The 21,563-nt window shown below is 45.1% G+C and overlaps 1 protein-coding gene across 2 annotated transcripts in view; it reads left to right on the top strand.

The window, feature by feature from the left end:
* The window catches only part of DDX3X (DEAD-box helicase 3 X-linked), a 1,864,809-nt gene that overhangs the window by 984,653 nt on the left and 858,593 nt on the right, over positions 1–21,563 (top strand). For both annotated transcript variants that reach the window (XM_044072327.1, XM_044072326.1), the window contains exon 9: positions 17,304–17,398. In XM_044072327.1, coding sequence (XP_043928262.1) covers positions 17,304–17,398 — 95 coding nt within the window. The remainder of the gene's footprint in view (positions 1–17,303; positions 17,399–21,563) is intronic.

The raw sequence follows: 21,563 nt of genomic DNA, 5'->3' as shown, positions 1-21,563 counted from the left end.
GCAGTCACTTCAGCTAGAAGGATTTCAGAATTACAGGCTCTTATGGCAGTGGAGCCTTTCATTATTTTTTATCCGGACGGGGTCTCTCTCATGACCAATCCATCTTTCATGCCTAAGGTGGTATCCAGTGTGGCTCTTAATCAGACCATTCATCTGCCAACTTTCTTTCCCAATCCACAGAACAGGGGTGAGAGGATTCTGCATTCATTGGATGTACACAGACAACTTAGATTCTACTTATACAGGACAAAGTCTGAACAGCTATTTGTGGCATTTGCTGCAGGGGCAGAGGGAAAGGCTATTTCAAAGCAGACTATTTCCAAATGGATAAGCCATTGTATTCGTTTCTGCTATATGCACCATGGTAAAGCTATCCCCAAGGGGATCAGATCTCATTCCACCAGGGTTGCATCTACTTCTGCAGCCTTTCTCAGAGGGGTTCCTACCAGAGACATTCTAGAAGCTGTTACCTGGAGCTCAGTTCATATGTTCACCAAACATTACCATTTACCTTTCTTCTCGAAATCCAGAGTTGGCTTTGCCACTGCTATCCTGCAGGACCTTATAGCTGCTCCTAATGCTGTATAACTCCATCCTCCCAACCATAACTTTGGGATTCTACCCAAATGTAATGACTGCAACAGTGAAACACGAAGAACATAGTACAGTTGTGTACGCTTACCATAAATGTAGATGTTTGAGTGTATTCACTGTTGCAGTCATGGTTACCCACCCTCCAGCCCCCTGTTTTTCTCTTACTATACCTCTCCTTTTTTTTTTACTATACTTAAAAGCCTTTTTGGTTTATTTGTTTTTGTTTGGAGGTATATTTTTTGTTTTAAATTATATACATTATATATCTATCTATATGTATATGTGTGTGTGTGTGTATATATATATATATATATATATATATATATATATATATATGTATATGTGTGTGTGTATATATATATATATATATATATATATATATATATATATATATATATATATATAATATTGCTCCCTATTTGGGGGGGCACCTGACATCTGGGACAAGAAATACTGATGTAATGGCGTCGGCTGCATGTTTATACCCCTGACAACCTGACGTCATGGAAGAAGGGACCGCAACAGACGCAGGACCCAAGACTTTGTTAATCAGGCCGACCTGCCAGCAGATTACCCAAATGTAATGACTGCAACGGTGAATACACTCGTACCTCGACATTTATGGTAAGTGTACACAACTGTACTTTTCCCTGAATCAGGCTATTCACCTGCCCACATTCTTTCCAAACCATCATGGAGACGGTGAGAGTCCTTCAATTGTTATATTTCCACAGGCAACTTTGATTCTGTTTTTATAAAACCAAGCCTTTACGCAAATCAGATCAGTTGTTTATCTCGTTCCATCCCAGGGCCCTGGGGAAAGCTGTGGGAAAACAATCTATTTTTTCTTCGATTGCTGGGTCCATTTCCTTTTGTTACACACACCATGTGAAGACACTGACAGACTACGTCTGAGCCCATTCCACAAGAGCCATGGCTTCCTCTGGAGACTTAAAGGCTTAGACACCAACTCCATTCTGGAAGCAGCTACCTGGTTCTCTATGCACACCTTCACCAAACACTATAAACTGAACCACATCTCCGGGGCCAGAATAGGATTTGCCAGGGCTATCCTGCATGGGTTCCTGGAATCCTCATGCAGACTATCTCCCAACCAGCAGTGAGCTTTTGTACTCGCCCACTAGTGAATACTGCAACATTTGAATAGACTGACATAGGAACGTTGTGTAAAATCTTACCATAACCATAGATGTCCTGCTCTTCCATGTTGCATTATTCCTTCCTTCCCACCATCCCCCTCTTATCCTTGCACTTGCTCTCCTTGGCTTCTGTACAGGCTAGGCCACCAGGACTGGCTCCATATGGGGCTTCCTTGGTTCTGAGGGCCAGAGAGCGCAAACATCACATTTGTGTCCCACATACCTGCCAAACACATCAGACATCTGCTCCATCAGGGACTGGAAAAGCTGTGGAAACCTGGCCAGACAAGCTGTTTGGAAGAAGGGTAACCCCTCTAGTGAATACTGCAACGTGAAAGAGAAGGACATCTATGGTTATGGTAAGATTTTACACAACTTTCCTTTCCTAAGACCTTGCATCGCCACTTACAGGCTTTGCATTTGTACTTAGAAAATCAATGTTTGAAACAAATAGCATTTGGGATGGAGGCCGTGGCCAGTGCCCTGTCTGAACTGCCGAAGAGGGCCAAGACCTTGTGGCCTACTTCTGCTGCTACACTTCCAGCCATTCCTCAGTCTTTGGCCGAAATCAGCCTGGCAGTGGATTCTCGCACCGCCGGTGCTGATAAGGCAGTGTAACTCTGAGGAAGCTGCAGAATCCTGAGTGAACGTCAACACCTTCGATGCTGGGGGGAACCAGCGGTTACTCTGGGCTCTTTGGATTCCGCCACGGCCGTCCCTGTGTCTGACCTGAGACCTTCTCCCAGTCGGATGCCTGCAAGTCCACTAAAGAAAAAATAAAAAACAAAGCATGTATCTCCTGTTTCTGAAAGCGTGCCCGATTTGGCAGGCTTTCAATCAGTTTGTTTAATTCCTTCATGGCCCTTAGGCCTGCTGCCTTAGAAACTCCTCCCCCTGCTCCTCCCCTTCTAAGCCCTAATCCTACTACTGGAGGAGGAAGAACTGTCTGATTCCTCAGAGGATTCCGTGTTACTCCTCTCAGACCCCCCCCCGGGATATTGATCTCCAGAGGAAGGCGCTATTGAACCTGAATCCTGTAGAGGATTTAACCTTTGGGGAAACTATCAAACGAAAAACCACTTTAAGTGGGAATCCTCGTATATGACAGAAGTACAAAAGAAATTTAAGACCTGATACAAATGGACTCGCACCCAGTCCTTCTGCTATCTCTCCTATTCAGCCAGTATTCTTGGATGCTTTTCCTTCTGCTTTCATCAACCCGGACTCCCAGCCCCACAGAGAGAAGATAGACTTTAGAATGTCGCTGAGACAGAGTAATTGTGCCCTCCTGCTGTTCCAGCCACTGTCTCCTTCTCTACTGATAGAGCTTCCAAGCTTCTTCCTACCACTACCATCCTCCCAGCTGACAAGGACAGCAAAACCATGGAGAGGTTAGGAAAGAAAATTTATACATCTGCCCTGTGATTCAGAGCTACTAACTACCAAACTCACATGACCAAATATTCCTTACCTCGGTTTGCCAGTTCCAGGGTGGAATTAGCTGACATTCCAGATTGTGCAGCCAAAGCTTCCTTGACCTCTGTGCTAGCCCTCACCTCGCAGGTGAATAGACATTCATTGAGATGCAGTTATGATGCAGCTGAAGCCTCGGATAGGTCAACTGCATCAGCCCCTGCATCAAGACAGTACTCATGGCTACATCTTCAGCCTCTCTCTGATGACGTCAGGGCCAAATGTATTGATGCACCTTTGGATCACTCTGCCCTGTTTGGTGAAAAGTGGCAGGCCTGTTTAAATCACAGCAACAAAAAGGAAAAGAATTACGGGATCTAAAACTTCTGGTCTCAACCATCCCCAGGTTCCAGAGGAACTACCTGGCTAATAACCAGTTATCAGGAAGGCCTCTAGACCTACAGCCCTAAGGTCTAGAAGACCCCCTGGAAGACAACCCCCCCCCCCTCCAGCTAGAGCTGCTCCTTCCCCCAGCCAAAGGTCTTCCTTTCCAGATAGGGCAGGTAGTGTCTGATTGCCTGTCAAACTTTCACCCCCCCCCCATTCCAAAATAATCCCTTCCCCGGTCTGCTTGTCTCACTGTCTCCCTGCATGGTCTGTCACTGCCTCAGACAAGTGGGTTCTGTCAGTCATACAAAACAGTTACTTTGTCCTGGACCCCCCCCCCCCCAACACCACCAAGGTTAGACATACCCCAGCCACCCACCACTCAATTACCCCTCCTTCAACAGCTGCTGCAAACCCTTCTAATACAAGGCACTGTAGAATCAGTGCCTAGAAGTATCAAAAAGAAAAATATACTACAGAATCTTTTTGGTTCCTAGAAAGGAAGCCCATGGAGGCCTATTTTAGACCCTTTACGCCTCAACCCCTCCTTAAAAGTTTATGCTTTGAAGATGCACACTCTCCCACCCTCTTTCCCCTTCTGCTTCTTCAGGGATTCATGGCAACCCTGGACATAAAGGATGCCTACCTTCACATTCCCATAAAACCCACTTTCAGAAAATACCCCAGATTTCTGGCAGGCCCATCCCATTTTCATTTCTGTGCCTTGCTGTTTGGGCTTTCTACTGCTCCCATGGTATTTACAACATGTCTGGCTCCAGTCATTGCTTACTACAGTATGAAGCGGACACAGATATTCCTCTATCCTAGAATACCTGCTAATCCAGGCAGAAGATCACAAGACTCTACGTCTTCACACCCAGACCCTTACGTTACTCCTGCAGTCCCTAGGATTTCTAATAAACCTGCCAAAATCCAGTCTGAAGCCAGCACAGGACATTGTCTTCCTGGGGTGCAGAATCTGGACAGACCTTATGAGTGCCTTCCTACCACCAGAAAAGGTGGTGTCCCTGACTCCCCACCTACTCACTGTCCTCCAGTCCTCAGTGCTTGACAGCAAGACAATTTCTGAGACTTCTGGTTTACATTGCAGCCACCATCCCCATTTTGTCCCTAGCAAGAATGCACATGAGGAAACTACAGTGGCATCTACGATCAGTGTGGACTCAGCACTCCCACCCTTTAGTGTTCAGGGTCCCTCCTCCTCCCCTGTGGTGGGTGGACCTGAATCCAGGCCTCCCCCTCCAAACTCCCAATCCCTCCCAGACAGTGCACACAGATGCCTCATATCTGGAATGAGGAACAATTCTAGGTCAGAGAAAAGGGCAAGGTTTGTGGACAGGCACTCAAACTAGACCACATAAACATCAGAGAGATAAGAGCGATCCTCCTTACCCTACAAGCCTTCCTACCCTATCTAGAGCAGGGCCCTCTCAAGATATTCACTGACAATACACAGTCCTGTGGTATCTCACCAAACAAGGAGGGACAAAGTCATACCTTCTATGTAGACTAGCTTTGTAGATGTTCTTCGTGTTTCACTGTTGCAGTCATTACATTTGGGTTATCTGCTTGCAGGTAGCTTTCATTCTGCCTGATTAACAAAGTCTTGGGTCCTGTGTTGGTTGCTGTCCCTTCTTCCATGACATCAGGTCGTCAGGGCTGTAATACATGCAGCCGACGCCATTACATCAGTCGTTCTTGCCTTGCGGTGCAGTTAGCAAGTGTTGGTCGGCCGATTCCTGAAATTTTTGTTTGAGTTTCAGAACCGAAGTCTTCAACTAAAGCTAAGTACCCCGTTGGGGAAACTTTCTTGCTCCTTACCGATGTACGTAAAAGTTAATAATTGCATTACTTGTGGAAAGCAAATACCTCAAAGATTTTCATTCGTGCTGTATTCCTTGCCTAGGCCCTGACCACGACGTACCTTGCTGTCAGTTTTGTGCTTTATTTAATCAGTGCACTATCCATCGTCTGTATATTTTCACCTCTAAATATTTAGGTTCTCAGATTAATTATCCAGAAATGTCATCGGTAAGCCATCCGACTACCGGGATTCCGAAAAAAATGCAAAGATAGAGAGAGACAGGCAGCCGAGATCCAAAATTGCAGACGACGCTTCTAAGCCAGTCACCAGTTCATCGGTACTCAGTGAGGCGCTTTCACAGCCCCTGATACCTGCTACTTCTGATTCGCAAGCCTCTACTAAAACCCATTCGGAGTCCGGTATGCCGCTAGATGCTTCAACTGTGGAACCTGCAGATGTCTCTACCTTGGATGGGTTTGGAGCCGCTGTGCAGGCACCGGCTTTTGAGGGTGTATTCAGGCCTATGGACTTGCATATTAAACCAACACCTCCTTCTTTACTTAGGCCTAAATCTCGATCCATGTCTAAAAAAAAATGACGCCCAGGCCACACGCTCAGGCCTGTATGCCTAAAAAACAAATAAGAATGGCTGAAGATCTAGTAACTCTAATCGGGGGTAGGCAACCCCCCCCCCCCTTCTAAGAGGCCTTCGACTGAAGTTGATTATGAATCTTCTGATCAGGATTCAGTTTTTTCTGACTATTGTGATGATCTTGATTTGCCCTTGCCTACTTATGAGGATTCTGATGCAGAGGACTCTATTCCCTCTGCTTCCCCTCCTGATGATTTTTCTTTTGGGGAAACCTTATATACTCTAAGGGAGCATTTCCACTGGGAAAGCCAGGATTTTTCTGATTCAAAAAAGAGGCTTAGGGATTTCCTTCTCCTACCCTCAGCATAGGCCTTTAGCTATTCCTCCTGTACTAGACATTGTTGTTGATGCTTTCTCTGAATCTAGTTTGGCCCCTGATTCCCTGCCTCCTGCTGCCAGAAAACCTGACTGATACTACAGGGTCCCTGAGTCCCACAAGTTCCTTTTCAAAAATCCTATTGCAGATCCAGCGACTATTTCACAGTGGTCCAAGGGCATTAAGGCTTCTACTGCTAGAAATCCTACCCCTTCTGATAGAGACTTCAGGGCGCTGGATAGATGGGGTAAGAAGGTTTACACTTCTGCAACCTTGGCCATTAGGGCTTTAAACTGCCAGTTTCATATGTTAAAATATCAGCAACATGTTATTGGACTGCTTAAAAAGAAAATTATGTTGATTCCTGTTTGTGTGGAAAATAAAGAATTACAGGACATAATGTAATTACAGGACGAAAACATAATTTGCAATGTGGTTTTAATTCATTAGAGGCCTCTTGCAGGGCTGCTGCAGGGTCTGTGCTCAGAAGGCATGCTTGGCTTAAGGAGCAATCTTTGCCTGATCGTGTTAAAGCTAAATTTCTGGATGCTCCTTTAAATCAGGACTGCCTGTTTGGCAACAAGGCTGAGGAAGTTCTTAAAAAGATGGAAGATGAAGCTAAATCTATGCAAACTGTTAAAGAATTTTTACAAGTTCAGCCTCCTAGATTTAGTAGGCACTGGACCTCTAAGAATTGGTCTTTTCCAGCCCCTTCCAGGTCTTCTCAAGCCAAACCCAGACACAGCAAAAACCCCAGGTTTCAGTCTCAGGGGATTCGCAGAACTAAGCAGTGGGGGGGGGGGGGGCTCCACTTCCAAGTCTGGGAATAATAAGACTCCCCCCTATGGTAAACTGTCTGTGTCTTCCTTTTAAATTTCCAAGCACTTATCAACTGACTGCCTCTTTGGGGGGAAAGATTGCTCTTCATGCAAAGAATTGAAACTCATTACCCAGGACAAATGGGTTTTAAATATAGTGTTCCAGGGATACAGATTTCACTTCCACATGTTGCCAACACCGAGTGGGTGGCTGGACCTACCCCCAAATCATACTTTCTCTCTTAAGCATGGGGGCTATTCAACTGGTACCAGAAGAGGAAAAGGGACATGGTTTCTACTCGAGACTTTTCCTGGTACCCAGAAAAGACAATTCATGGCATGCTATCCTGGACCTGTCAACTCTAAACACCTTTTTAGAGATTCTGAAATTCAAGATTCTGACTCTTCAGTTACTTCTTTGCTAGGCAAAGATGCCTGGTTGGCAACACTAGATTTAAAAAAAGCTTACCTGCAGATCCCAGTCAGGGAATCTTGCAGAAGATACCTACACTTCAAAGCAGGCTACACGCTCTATCAGTTCTCTGCATTGCCCTTTGGCTTATCTACTGCGCCCAGGGTATTCACAAAGTGCCTAGCTCCAGTTATTGCATTTTGCAGGCAAAGAAATATTCAAATATACCCATACCTGGACTATTGTCTAATTCAGGCAGAAAGCCAGGAAATACTTTTGAATCATCTTGCCTTTGTAAAAAGGGTTCTAACTTGTCTGGGTTACACCATAAACGAAAATAAATCACACCTGGTACCCTGTCAACAAATTATATTCCTGGGAGCAAGCTTGAATACAACCTCCCAGATGGCTTACCTCACGCCAGAAAAGCAAATTCATTTGACAACCTACTTCAAGCATGTGGCCACAAAAACCCTGCTATCTGCAAGACAAATACTACAAGCCTTGTGGTTCATGACCTCCTGCATTCTTCTAATTCCATATGCAAGACTACATATGAGGAAACTAGTGGTATCTAAAAAGCCTATGGTGTCAACATTCTCAAGACCTAGAAACAAGGATTCCTATCATACCTTGCCTACGCCTAGAGTTCCTTTGATGGGCAGAGGCCTGCCACCAAAACAAGGAACTACCTTTCACACCACCCTCTGCCACCCAAACCCTAACAGATGCATCAAACTATGCATAAGGGGGGGGGGTCACCTGGCAGGCAAGTGCATTCAGGGCCAATGGAACCCAAGTCAAATGCACCTGCATATCAATCAAAAGAAATGTTAGCTGTACAGAATGCTCTGACAGCCTTCAAGGACCACATTCTTCCAGGGCAACTAATGGTAAAGACTGACAATGCCACTGTTGTGGTACATAAGCAGGGGGGGGTACACATTCTTACCCCCTCTGCAGACTAGCCATGGCATTGTGGGACACAGCCTTGAGCTACCAGATGCACCTACAAGCTCAATTCCTGCCAGGAAAGTTAAAAACCGTGGCAGACAGACTAAGCAGAAATCTCAGGGACCCACACGAGTGGAAACTGGAACCAAGTATTTTCAACATGTTGACAAGCAACCCAGATAGACTTGTTTGCCTCTCTCCAGAACTACAAATTGGACAAATTTTAAACAAGGACTCCCCACAAACAAGCCTGGAAAGTGGATGCACTGTCCTTCAGCTGGAAAAACCTATCAGTCTATGCCTTCCCCCCTCTGCCTGTGCTTTCCAAAGTACTACTAAAAATCAAACAGGACAAACCAAGGATGATTTTGATTGCTCCAGACTGGCCGCGCCAACACAGGTACCCCCTCCTGCGCAGTGTGTCACGGTTATCTCCATGGCACCTGCCTCAGACTCCTTCCCTGCTGTCTCAGGCAGGAGAACCAGATTCTGCACCATCAGCTTCAAGCACTGAACCTTGCAGCCTGGCTAATTACTTACTCTCCTTTACCATCCCTCAGCAAACCTGTGATGGATATTTTAGAGGCAAGGAGGCCTAGTACTAGAAACTTTTATGCTGAAAAATGGAAAAGATTCTGTGCCTGGAATGAATCTCAAGGGATGAGCACAGCAGTGCCCAATTTACCTCAGATTTTACAATACTTAACTGAGATGCTTCACAAGGGCCTGTCTTTTTCCTCCATTAAAATCCACTTCTCAGCCATTTCAGCTCATAACACAGAACCTCCCCTCTTCTCTCATCCACTGCTCAAGCAGATGTTCATCGTGTTTCACTGTTGCAGTCATTACACTTGGGTTATCCTGCTGGCAGGCTACCTGCAGTCGGCCTGAATTCCAAAGTCCTGGTCCGGCGTTGGTTGCTGTTGCCTTTTCCCTCACGTCAGTGCACCAGGGGTATAAAAGATGCAGTCGACGCCATTTTCTTCAGTCTTTCTTGCCGCGCGGTGCCCGAAGCAAAAGCAGTTCACAAGTGCTGGTCAGTCGACTCCTGAGATTTTCGTGTTCGAATTTCAGATCCGAAGTCTTCATTTAAAGCTAAGTACCCCGTTGGGGAAATATTTTTCTTGCTCCAGACCGATGTCAGAAAAAGTTAATTGTATTTCTTGGAAGCAGATACCTCATAAAGACTTCCATTCTTATTGTATTCCTTGCCTAGGCCCTGATCACAACATTGGTAATTGTAGGTTTTGTGCTAGACTTAACCAACGCTCTATTAAGCGTCGGCACGATTTTGCATTTCACTATTTTGGCCGAAGATTTAATTACACAATGTCGTCGGATAGTCATCCGATTACGCAATTCACAAGAAACGCAAGGAAAAGGACAGGCATCCGAGGTCGAAAACTGACTCCGAGGCTTCTTTTAAGCCAGTCTGTTCTCAGTGAGGCGCTTTTGCGCAGCCCCTGATGCCCGCTACCTCAGAGCCGCAGACCGCTTCCAATTCCCATGTGGAGCCGACTAGGCCGCAGGAAACTCAAGGTATTGGACACTCAGAAAATATCCCTTCAGATGGGTCTGGAGCCGCTGAGCAGGCATCGGCTTCAGAGGGTGTTTTCAGACCTACACAGTTATATGTAAAACCGACTTCAGCTTCAAAGGCAAAGACTAAAGCTCCACTAAAGACAAAGAAGCAAGTACAGCAATCCCATGGACAGGCCTCCATGAGTAAAAAAAACAGATGCTCAAAATGGCCGAACATCTTATTACTTTGATCAGGGGGTTCCCATCCCCCTCATGATAAGAGGCCTTGGCAAGAGACAGAATATGAATCTTCAGATCAGGTTTCCATTTCCTCTGATTCCTTTTCTGAACATGAATACTCTCTTCCTCCCTATGAGGATTCTGATGCTGAAGAATCTATCCCTTCAGCCTCTCCTCCTGAGGATTATTCTTTTGGGGAAACCCTGCATATCATGAGGGAGCACTTCCACTGGGAGAGCCAAGACTACTCAGAATCTAAGAAAAGGCTTAGAGACTTCATTTTACTTCCTCAGCACAGGCCTCTTGCTATTCCTCCTGTTTTAGACATTGTAGATGTATTTTCAGAGTCCGGCCTGTCTCCGGATTCTTTACCTCCAGCACCTGTTAAGCCAGACAGATACTACAGAGTTCCAGATTCCCATAAATTTCTTTATAAAAACCCTGCTGCTGACCCAGAAACTATATCTCAGGGTCCCTAGGGAGTCTAAGCTTCCACTGCAAGAAACCCTATTCCCTCAGACAGTGATTCAAGGGCACCGGACAGATGGGGGAAAAAGATTTATACTTCTGCTACCTTGGCTGTAAGAGCTTTAAATTGTCAGTTTCATATGCTTAAATATCAGCAATACTTAATGTCACTGCTTAAACAGAAAATGTTGACATATTCTGAATGTGCAGAAAACAAAGAAATGCAGGATTTATTGCATGCAGCTGAACAAGTGGGAACGCATGCTTTGCAATGGGGTTTTGACTCTCTGGAGGCCTCCTGCATGGCCGCTGTTGCTGGTACTGTGATTAGGTGGCATGCTTGGTTAAAGAAACAATCTCCCTGATCATGTTAAAGCAAAATTATTAGATGCTCCACTACAGCATGATACTTTGGTGTTAAAGCAGAAGAGGTGTTAAAGAAAATGGAGGACAAAGTGAAGTCTATTCAGACAGTTAAGGATTTCCTACAGGTGCAGGAACTAGCCTTCAAAGAATTGGTCCTTTCCAATGTCAGCAGGCCAAAAAGAGGCAGATACAGACGCCCCAGAGGCAAATCCCAGCCCCAAGGCTCATATCGGTCTAAACAATGGGGTGCTTCTACCTCCAAAAGCAGAGAAGACAAATCTCAGCAATACAGGAAACAGTCCCGATGACATTCCTCTGCCAGCACCAAGCACTTATCTTTTGGCAGCCCCCTTGGGGGAAAACTAGCACTTTTTTCACAAAATTGGCACATGATCACCCAGGACAAATGGGTCTTGAATATAGTGTCACAGGGCTACAGGTTCCATTTTCATACCCTGCCAAGGTCAAAAGGTATGCCAGACCTGCCACGCAATCAATGGGCAGAGGCACAAAAACAAGTTTCATCTCTCTTGGACATGAGGGCCATTCAGCGAGTGCCGCAGCAAGAGCAGGGAAAAGGATTTTACTCAAGACTTTTCTTGGTACCCAGAAAGGATAAAGCCTGGAGACCAATGCTCGACCTGTCTATTCTAAACACATTTCTGGACATTCCAAAATTCAAAATGTTGACTCTGCAACAACTTCTGCCTGTGCTGGGCAAGAAAGCTTGGCTTGTAACACTGGACCTAAAAGAGGCATACCTGCATGTCCCAATCAGACAGTCTTGCAGAAGCTACCTCAGATTCATAGCTGGCTCAATGCACTACCAATTCTTTGCACTTCCCTTTGGCTTATCTACTGCGCCCAGGGTCTTCACAAAATGCCTGGCACCAGTAATTGCATTTTGCAGACAAAGAGGAATTCAAATATATCCTTACTTGGACGACTGCCTTATTCAAGCAGAGAAGAAGGACATTCTACTAAAGCATCTGGCGTTTGTAAAAAGATTACTAATTTGCCTAGGGTACACAGTGAACGAAAAGAAATCAAAGCTAGTACCCTCTCAAGAGATAATATTCCTGGGTGTAAGCTTAAATACAACTGCCCAGATGGCTTATCTCATGCCAGACAAACAAAGGCAACTGACTTCTTATTTCAAAATGTTGGCAACAAAGACCCAGTTATCTGCAAGAAAAATTCTGCAGGCTTTGGGTTTCATGGCATCCTGCATTCTGCTAATTCCATATGCAAGACTGCAGATGAGGAAACTTCAGTGGTATCTAAAAAGTGTTTGGACTCAACATTGCCACAGCCTGGAAACATTAATTACCCTCATTTCCTGCCTGCAGCAGGAGTTTCGATGGTGGGCACAGGCCTGTCACCACAACAAGGGACAACCATTCACTTTACCCACAGCCAGGCAGACATTAACAACAGATGCATCAGACTGTACCTGGGAGGCACACATGGCAGGAAAATGTTTTCAGGGCAAATGGTCCACAATCCAAATGCATCTTCATATCAATCAAAAACAGATGCTAGCTGTTCAAAATGCCCTGACAGCCTTCAAGGATCTGCTTCATCCAGGACAACTGCTGATAGACGGACAATACTGCAGTCATGTGGTACATAAACAAGCAGGGAGGCACACATTCCTATCCCCTCTGCAGACGAGCCATGACATAGTGGGATACAGTACACCTGCAAGCACAATTCCTGCCAGAAAAGATAAATACTCTGGCAGACAACCTAAGCAGAAACCTCACTGATCCCCACGAGTGGAAACTGGATCCACAAGTCTTCAGCATGATAACAAGGAAATGGGGATGCCCAGACATAGATCTATTTGCCTCCCCTCTCAACTGCCAACTACAGAGATTCTGCACAAGGACTTATCACAAGCAAGCATGGGAAGTGGATGCTCTGTCATTCAGCTGGAAAACCCTAACAGTATATGCCTTTCCTCCTCTCCTCCCCAAGGTACTCCTAAAGGTTAGACGAGAAGCCAAAAATTATTCCGATTGCCCCAGACTGGCCCCACCAGCACTGGTACCCAATCCTAAAGAGCTTGTCTCAAGGCCCAGCCTGGACATTACCTCTAATTCCTCACTTACTGACCCAACGAAACAGTCAGATCCTGCACAGCCAACTCGGGACCTTAAATCTGGCAGCATGACGGATAATGTAGCCATTCAGAACACACCTCTCTCTAAAGCAGTGATGGATGTTATCTTGGAGGCCAGGAGGCCCAGTACCAAAAAAATCTTATGCAGAAAAATGGAAGAGATTCTGTGCTTGGAACCAGGCACAAGGAATTGACACGTTTGTACCAAATATTCCTCAGATTTTACAATACCTAACTGAGATGCTGGACAAAGGCCTATCCTTTTCATCAATTAAAATCCATGCCTCTGCCATTTCATCTCATTGCAATAATGAAGCACCTATTTTTTCTCATTCATTGCTAAGGCAGTACCTCAGAGGGGCCAGAAACATAAGACCTCCAAGGAGAGCACCAATACCTGCATGGGACCTCAGTTATGTCTTGGAAAAACTCAAACTGCCTCCTTTTGAGCCAGCCAATACAGCTGAGATAAAGTTCTTATCACGGAAAACAGCTCTGCTCCTAGCAATAACCTCTGCAAGACAAGTCTCTGAGTTACAGGCACTCAAGGCTGTGGAACCTTTTATCATTTTCCATCCAGACAGGGTTTCTCTGTGGACAAACCCAATATTTATGCCTAAGGTAGTGTCCAGCGTGGCCCTTAACCAAACCATTAATTTGCCTACTTTTTATCCAAACCCACAGAATAAGGGTGAGAGACTCCTGCATTCTTTGGACATACACAGACAGCTACACTTCTACTTGGACAGAACTAAAGCTTTCAGAAAGACTGAGCAACTCTTAGTGGCATATGCTGCGGGATCACAAGGAAAGGCTATCTCAAAGCAGACTATTTCAAAATGGATAGGCCACTGCATTCGTTTCTGCTATTCACAACATGACAAATCAGTGCCTAAGGCCATTAGGCCACATTCAACCAGAGCAGCAGCCACGTCAGCAGCCTTCTTCAGAAGAGTACCAACCAAAGACATTTTAGAGGCTGCAACTTGAAGTTCAGTGCACACTTTTACAAGGCACTACTACTTACCTCTCTACTCTACATCCAGAGCAGGCTTTGCCACTGCAGTTCTGCAGGGCCTTATAGCCTCTCCTAACCTTATTTAAACCTAGCCACCCAACCTCAGCTTCGGGATTCAACCCAAGTGTAATGACTGCAACAGTGAAACACGATGAACATAGTATAGTTATGTATCTACCATAAATGTAGATGTTCGAGTGTATTCACTGTTGCAGTCCAGGTTACCCACCCACCATCCCCCTTTTCTTTGCTGGGACTTATCTGTACTTCTCTATTCTATACAACCTCTGTGGTGCATTTGCTTGTAAATGAAGGAAATGTTTACTTTAGTGCATGCATACTTATTGGCAATATTTTAGCCTACCTTTTTGGGGGCACCTGACATCTGAGGCAAGAAAAACTGAAGAAAATTGCGTTGGCTGCATCTTTTATACCCCTGGCACACTGACGTCAGGGAAGAGGGGACAGCAACCGACACCGGACCGGGACTTTGGAATTCAGGCCGACTGCGGGCAGCCTGCCAGCAGAATAACCCAAGTGTAATGACTGCAACAGTGAATACACTCAACATCTACATTTATGGTAGGTACACACCTGTACTTTCCTCAGAAGGGCCAAAAATTTGAAACCACGCAGGAGAGCTCTAACCCCAGCCTCGGACCTTAACTTTGTCTTGGAGAAACTCACTCTACCTCCTTTGGAGCCAGCTGCTACTGCAGACTTAAAATTTCTTTCTTGGAAAGCAGCTTTCCTTTCAGCAATCACTTCAGCTAGAAGGGTATCTGAATTACAGGCCGTTATGGCAGTGGAGCCTTTCATCATCTTTCATGCGGACAGGGTGTCCCTCAGAACCAATCCATCTTTCATGCCCAAGGTGGTATCCATTGTGGCTCTTAATCCGTCCATTCATTTGCCAACCTTCTTTCTCAGTCCACAGGATAAAGGGGAACGGGTACTGCATTCCTTAGATGTGCACAGACAACTTGGATCCTACTTGGACAGGACTAAACCTCAAAGGAAATCTGAACAACTGATGGTGGCTTTTGCTGCAGGGGCAGAGGGGAAGGCTATTTCAAAGCAAACTGTTTCTAAATGGATAAGCCATTGCATTAATTTCTGCTATAAGCACCATGGAAAACCTATCCCCCAGGGGATCAGACCTCACTCCACCAGGGCTGCATCTACCTCTACAGCCTTTCTCAGAGGTGTCCCTACCAGGGACATCCTAGAAGCTGCTACCTGGAGTTCTGTTCATACCTTCACCAGTCATTACCGCTTGCCTATTTTTTTCTATATCCAGAGCTGGTTTGCCACTGCAGTCTTGCAGGGCCTAATTGCTGCTCCTAATTCTCTCTAATTGCCTCCTCCCTTCCTTAGCTTTGGGAATCTACCCAAATGTAATGACTGCAACAGTGAAACACGAAGAACATAGTACAGTTGTGTACACTTATCATAAATGTAGATGTTAGTGTATTCACTGTTGCAGTCCTAGTAACCCTCCCTCCACCCCCCTGTCTTCTATTGGCTGTACCTATCTTCTTGTTTACTGCATTTAAGCTTTCTGGTGTATTTGCTTTTTGTTGGAGGTGTAACCTTGTATATAATTGACTCCTATTATGGGGGCACCTGTCATCTGGGGCAAGAAAAACTGTTGTAATGGCGTTGGCTGCATGCTTTTTACTCCTGAGTACCTGACATCATGGAAGAAGAGACAGCAACCTTTGCAGGACTCAAGACTTTGATAATCAGGCCGGCTGAGGGCTACCTGCAAGCAGATAACCCAAATGTAATGACTGCATCAGTGAATACACTCTAACATCTACATTTGTGGTAAGTTTACACAACTCTACTTTTTATCTACAGAAAACCTTTTAGGAAACCTTTTAGGAAATCAGACCAACTGTTCCTTCCATCCCAGAGTGAGCAAACAAAGAATTTCGGCCTAGATCTCCATGGCTATTTTTTTCTGCTACCTTCACTATGAAATGACCTTGCAGGGCAATGTCAAAGCCCACTCAACCAGAGCAATTGCCTCTTTTGGAGCCTTTTTTAAGGAGCTAGACAGTAACCCCATACTAGAGGCTACTTAGTCCTCCGTGCATACCTTCAACAAACACTACAAACTGGACCATATCTCCAGGGCAGAGTTTGCAAGGGCTGTCCTACATGGATTCCTGGCAACGTCATCTAGACCACCTCCCAATCCTCAGTGTGCTTTGGCACTCACCCACATGTAGAATACTGCAACATTGGAATAGAAGAACATAGGAAAGTTGTGTGAAATCTTACCATAATCATAGATGTCCTTCTCTTCCATGTTGCAGTATTCCTTCCCTCCCACCTCCCCCTCTTGTCAGAATGCACTTGCACTCCTGGGTGACACTGGACAGTCTATGCCATTCTAGGACTTGCTGCGACTGGGGCGTTTTTTATGTTCTGAGGGTTGGTGTGTGCAGACGTTACTTTTATGGCTTATGTACCTGTTGCACGTCAGACGTCTGCACCTAGAGGGACTGAAAATCTTTGGAAACCTGCCTGGACGAACTGGAGAAGGGTAAACCCACATGTAGAATACTGCAACATGGAAGATAAGGACATCTACTGTTATGGTTAGATTTTACACAATTTTCCTTTCTAGCAGTGATACTTTTGTTTGAAAGCCTGCAGTTGCGTGCCCTCCCATAACTGCCTTGCATATACGTGTTCTAGGAATGTAGTCACACAGTCGAATTGTCTATCTACTGGGATAATGTCTACACTGTGCCCAGATTTGTTTTCTAAGCTGTTAAGGTATGGTGAGTTTGCATGTTGATACTTTATGGACTTTCTATTTTTAAGTGAATATACATGGTACATGCAGTTAGTCTACTTTTTGCACATATGTTCGCAGATGAGTTTTAGATTTTTTTATTCTTACACATGCTTGCTGTCACACTTTTTTATGGAGTTGAAAATATTATCACCAGTTTAAAATGAAGTACTTAATTTTGCAAGTGTGTTTTTAGTGATTTTCTTTAATCCATTTTTCAAACAGGTTCTGGAAAAACAGCTGCTTTTTTGTTGCCTATTCTGAGCCAGATATATACAGAAGGTCCAGGTGATGCTATAAATGCAATGAAAGGATCCCAGGTATTTTTCCATTATCTGTAGACTTTTACATTATGAATAATAGTTTATCAATTAGACTTGGTGTGGTATTTATGTATCCCCTTCCTTAGATCACTGTTGTTGTATTACAAACTGATGGGATTATCTTGTCAAATAACCTGGATATATGACCGAGGTACCAGAGATGTGTCCAACATGTGACTTAAACCCACTGCTGTAAGGGTGTAAACTTTCAGACTATCCTCTGCTAGTCCAAAAGCAGGTCTCACACCAGTCTGATGTTCTTCGTGTTTCACTGTTGCAGTCATCACATTTGTGTTACCTGCTTGCAGTAGCCCTCAATCGGCCTGATTATCACAGTCTTGGGTCCTGCATCAATTGCTGTCTCATCTTCCATGACGTCAGGTAGTCAGGGGTATAAATCATGCAGCTGACGCCATTACATCAGTCTTTCTTGCCGTGAGGTGCCCAAAGCAGAAGCAGTTTGCAAGTGCCGGTCGGCCGACTCCTGAAATTTTCATTTTCAAGTTTCAGAACCTAAGTCTTCAACTAAGCTAAGTACCCCATTGGGGAACAGATGTCCTTCAAGAATGCAACTGCAGTCATAACATATGGGTTGTCCTGCCTCAGGCAGCCCTCGGTCAGCCGAATTCCAAAGTCTGGGTCCGGCGTCGGCTGGTGTCGCCTCCTCTCCGTCACAATGGCTGGAGTATAAAGGCATCAGCCGACGCCATTCATACCTCATAAAAACTTTCATTCGTACTGCATTCCTTGCTTAGGCCTAGACCACGACGTACCTCTCAGTCATTTTTGTGCCTTATTCAAACCTCTAACTACCCGTTGTCTGTTTATTTACACTTCTGAATATTTTGGTACTCTGTTCAATTATCCAGAAATGGCTTCGGTAAGCCACCCATCTAACGACATTCTGAAAAAACACAAAGATAAAGACAGAGACAGACTGCATAGGTCCAAAGCTGCTGACAGCGCTTCTCCTAAGCTAGTTGCTAGCTCGCCGGTACTCATTGAGGCGCTTTCACATCCTCTGTTATCCGCTATTTCAGATTCGCAGGCCTCTAATGAGACCCATTCGGAGTCCGGTATGCCGCGAGATGCTTCTTCGACTGTGGAACCTGCGGATATGTCTACCTTGGATGGGTCTGGAGCTGCTCTGCAGGCACCGGTTTCTGAGGGTGTATGCAGGCCTACTGACTTGCATATTAAACCGACGCCATCTTCTTCAAGGCCTAAAACTCTATCCATGCCTGGAAAACAGACGTCCAATCCACATGGTCAGGCTCCTTTGCCTAAAAAACAAATGATAACAATGGCTGAAGACCTTATTACTCTAATCAGGGGAAGCCACCCTTCCCCGTTAAGAGACCTAGGACTGATTTTCCTTCTGATTCTTCTGATCAGGACTCTGAAATTTGTTTCCTCTGATGACCAGGATTTACCCTTATCCTACCTATGAGGATTCTGATGCAGAGGACTCCATTTCCTCTGCTTCCCCTCCAGAGGATTTCTCTTTTGGTGTAACCTTGCATACTCTTAGGGAGCATTTTCGCTGGTAAGCCAGGATTACTCTGACTCCAAAAAGAGTTTTAGGGATTTCTTACTCCTGCCTCAACACCGGCCTTTAGCCGTTCCTCCTGTACTGGACATTGTTGATGATACCTTCTCGTATTCTAGCTTGGCCCCTGACTCTTTACCTCCTGCTCCCTGAAAACCTGATTGGTGTTAGTGTTCTTGACTCTCACAGGTTCCTCTTTAGAAATCCTACTGCGGATCCTGAGACCATTTCACAGGGACCCAAGGGCATTAAGGCTACTACTGCCAAAAATCCTACCCCCTCTGATAGAGATTCCAGGGCGCTGGATAGATGGGGTAAGAAGGTATACACTTCTGCAACCATGACTATTAGGCCTTATACTGCCAGTTTCATATGTTAGTATCAGCAGCATATTATTGGATTGCTTAAACAGAAAATTATGTTGATTCCGGACTGTGCTGAAAATAAAGATTTACAGGATTTAATGCATTCTGCTGAACAAGTTGGAAAGCATAGATTTACAGGATTTCATGCATTCTGCTGAACAAGTTGGAAACCATATTTTGCAATGTGGTTTTGATTCATAAGAGGCATCTTGCAGGGCTGCTGTCACTGGGTCTGTACTTAGAAGGCATGCTTGGCTTAAGGAGCAATCTTTGCCAGATCATGTTAAAGCTAAATTGCTGGATGCTCCCTTAAACCAAGACTGCCCGTTTGGCAACAAAGCAAAAGAAGTACTTAAAAAAATGGAGGAAAAAGCAAAATCTATGCAAACTGTTAAAGGTTTCCTGCAAGTACAGCCTCTCAGATTTAGTAGGCATTGGCCCTCTAAGAATTGGTCCTTTCCTGCCTCTTCCAGGCCTTCTCAGTCCAAACCCAGAACCAGCAGAGCAGCCAGGCTTCAGTCCCAAATTACTCACAGGACTAAGCAGTGGGGGGGCTCTCACTTCCAAAGCAGGGAGTAGTAAGACTCCCTATTGTAAACTCTCTCAATGACTTAACTTTAAACCTTCCAAGTCCTGCACAACTGACTGTTCTTTTAGGGGGAAAGATTGCCCTGCGGGCAAAAATTGGGAACTCATTACCCAGGACAAATGGGTTTTAAATAGTTTACCAAGGATACTGATTCCACTTCCACTCCTTACCAACCCCAATCGGTTGGCCAGATGTACCCTCAAATCAGTGGGCAGAGGCTCAAAAGCAAGTTCTCTCTCTCTTAAGCATCAAGGCGATTCAGCCTGTCCCAGAAGAATAATGGGGACAGGGTTTCTACTCAAGACTTTTCCTGGTACACAGAAAAGACAATTCATGTCGTCCTATCCTGGACCTGTCTATCCTAAACACATTTTTGTTAATTCCAAAATTCAAGATGCTAACTCATCATCAGCTGCTTCCTATGCTAGGCAACGATGCCTGGTTGGCAGCACTGGATTTAAAGGAAGGTTACCTGCACATCCCCAATAAGGGAATCTTGCAGAAGATACTAACGCTTCAAAGCAGGCTACATGCGCTATCAGTTCTCTGCACTGCCCTTTGGCTTATCTACTGTGCCCAGGGTATTCACAAAGTGCCTAGCTCCAGTCATTGCATTTTGCAGGTAAAGAAATATTCAAATATACCCATACCTGGATGATTGTCTAATTCGGGCAGAAAGCCAGGACATACTATTAAATCATCTGGCATTCGTAAAGGAATTGCTAACTTCTCTGGGGTACACCATAAACAAAAAGAAATCACATCTTGTACCCTGCCAACAAATTGTATGCCTGGGAGCAAGCTTGAATACAGTTTCCCAGATGGCCTACCTCACACCAGAGAAACAAGTTCATTTGACAGCCTACTTCAAACTACTGGCCACAATGACCCAGCTATCTGCAAGGAAAATACTGCAAGCCTTGGGGTTCATGGCCTTCTGCATTCTACTAATTCCATATGCAAGACTGCATATGAGGAAACTGCAATGATATCTAAAAAGCCTATGGTGTCAAAATTCTCAGGATCTAGAGTCAATGATTCCTATCATACCTTGTCTACAGATAGAGTTCCTTTGGTGGGCAGAAGCCTGCCACCAAAACAAGAGACTGCCATTCCCTCTATCCTCTGCCACCCAAACCATAACAGACGAATCAGACTATGCATGGGGGGCTCACTTGGCAGGGCAGTGCATTCAGGGCAAATGGAACCCAAGTCAAATGCACCTGCATATCAGTCAAAAATAAATGTTAGCTGTACAGAATGCTCTGACAGCCTTCAAGGACCACATTCTTCCAGGATAATTATTGGTAAAGACGGACAACACCACTATTATGTGGCACATAAGCAGGGGGGAACCCACTCATTCCCTCTCTGCACACTACCCATGGGTTTCTGGAACACAGCCTTGAGCTACCAAGTGCACCTAGAGGCTGAATTCCTGCCAGGCAAGCTAAATACCCTGGCAGGTGACCTAAGCAGAAATCTCATGGACCCACACAAGTGGAAACTGGAACCAAAGATATTCAACATGTTGTGAAACAAATGGGGGAGCCCAGAGATAGACCTGTTTGCCTCCCACCAAAACTACCAATTGGACAAATTCTGCACAAGGACTCCCCACAAACAAGCTTGGAAAGTGGATGCTCTGTCCTTCACCTG

The sequence above is a fragment of the Protopterus annectens genome, chromosome 5.part0, assembly GCF_019279795.1.
Source record: "Protopterus annectens isolate FY-2018-M chromosome 5.part0, PAN1.0, whole genome shotgun sequence".
NCBI lineage: Eukaryota > Metazoa > Chordata > Ceratodontiformes > Protopteridae > Protopterus > Protopterus annectens.
This window is presented reverse-complemented; position numbering and strand designations above follow the sequence as displayed.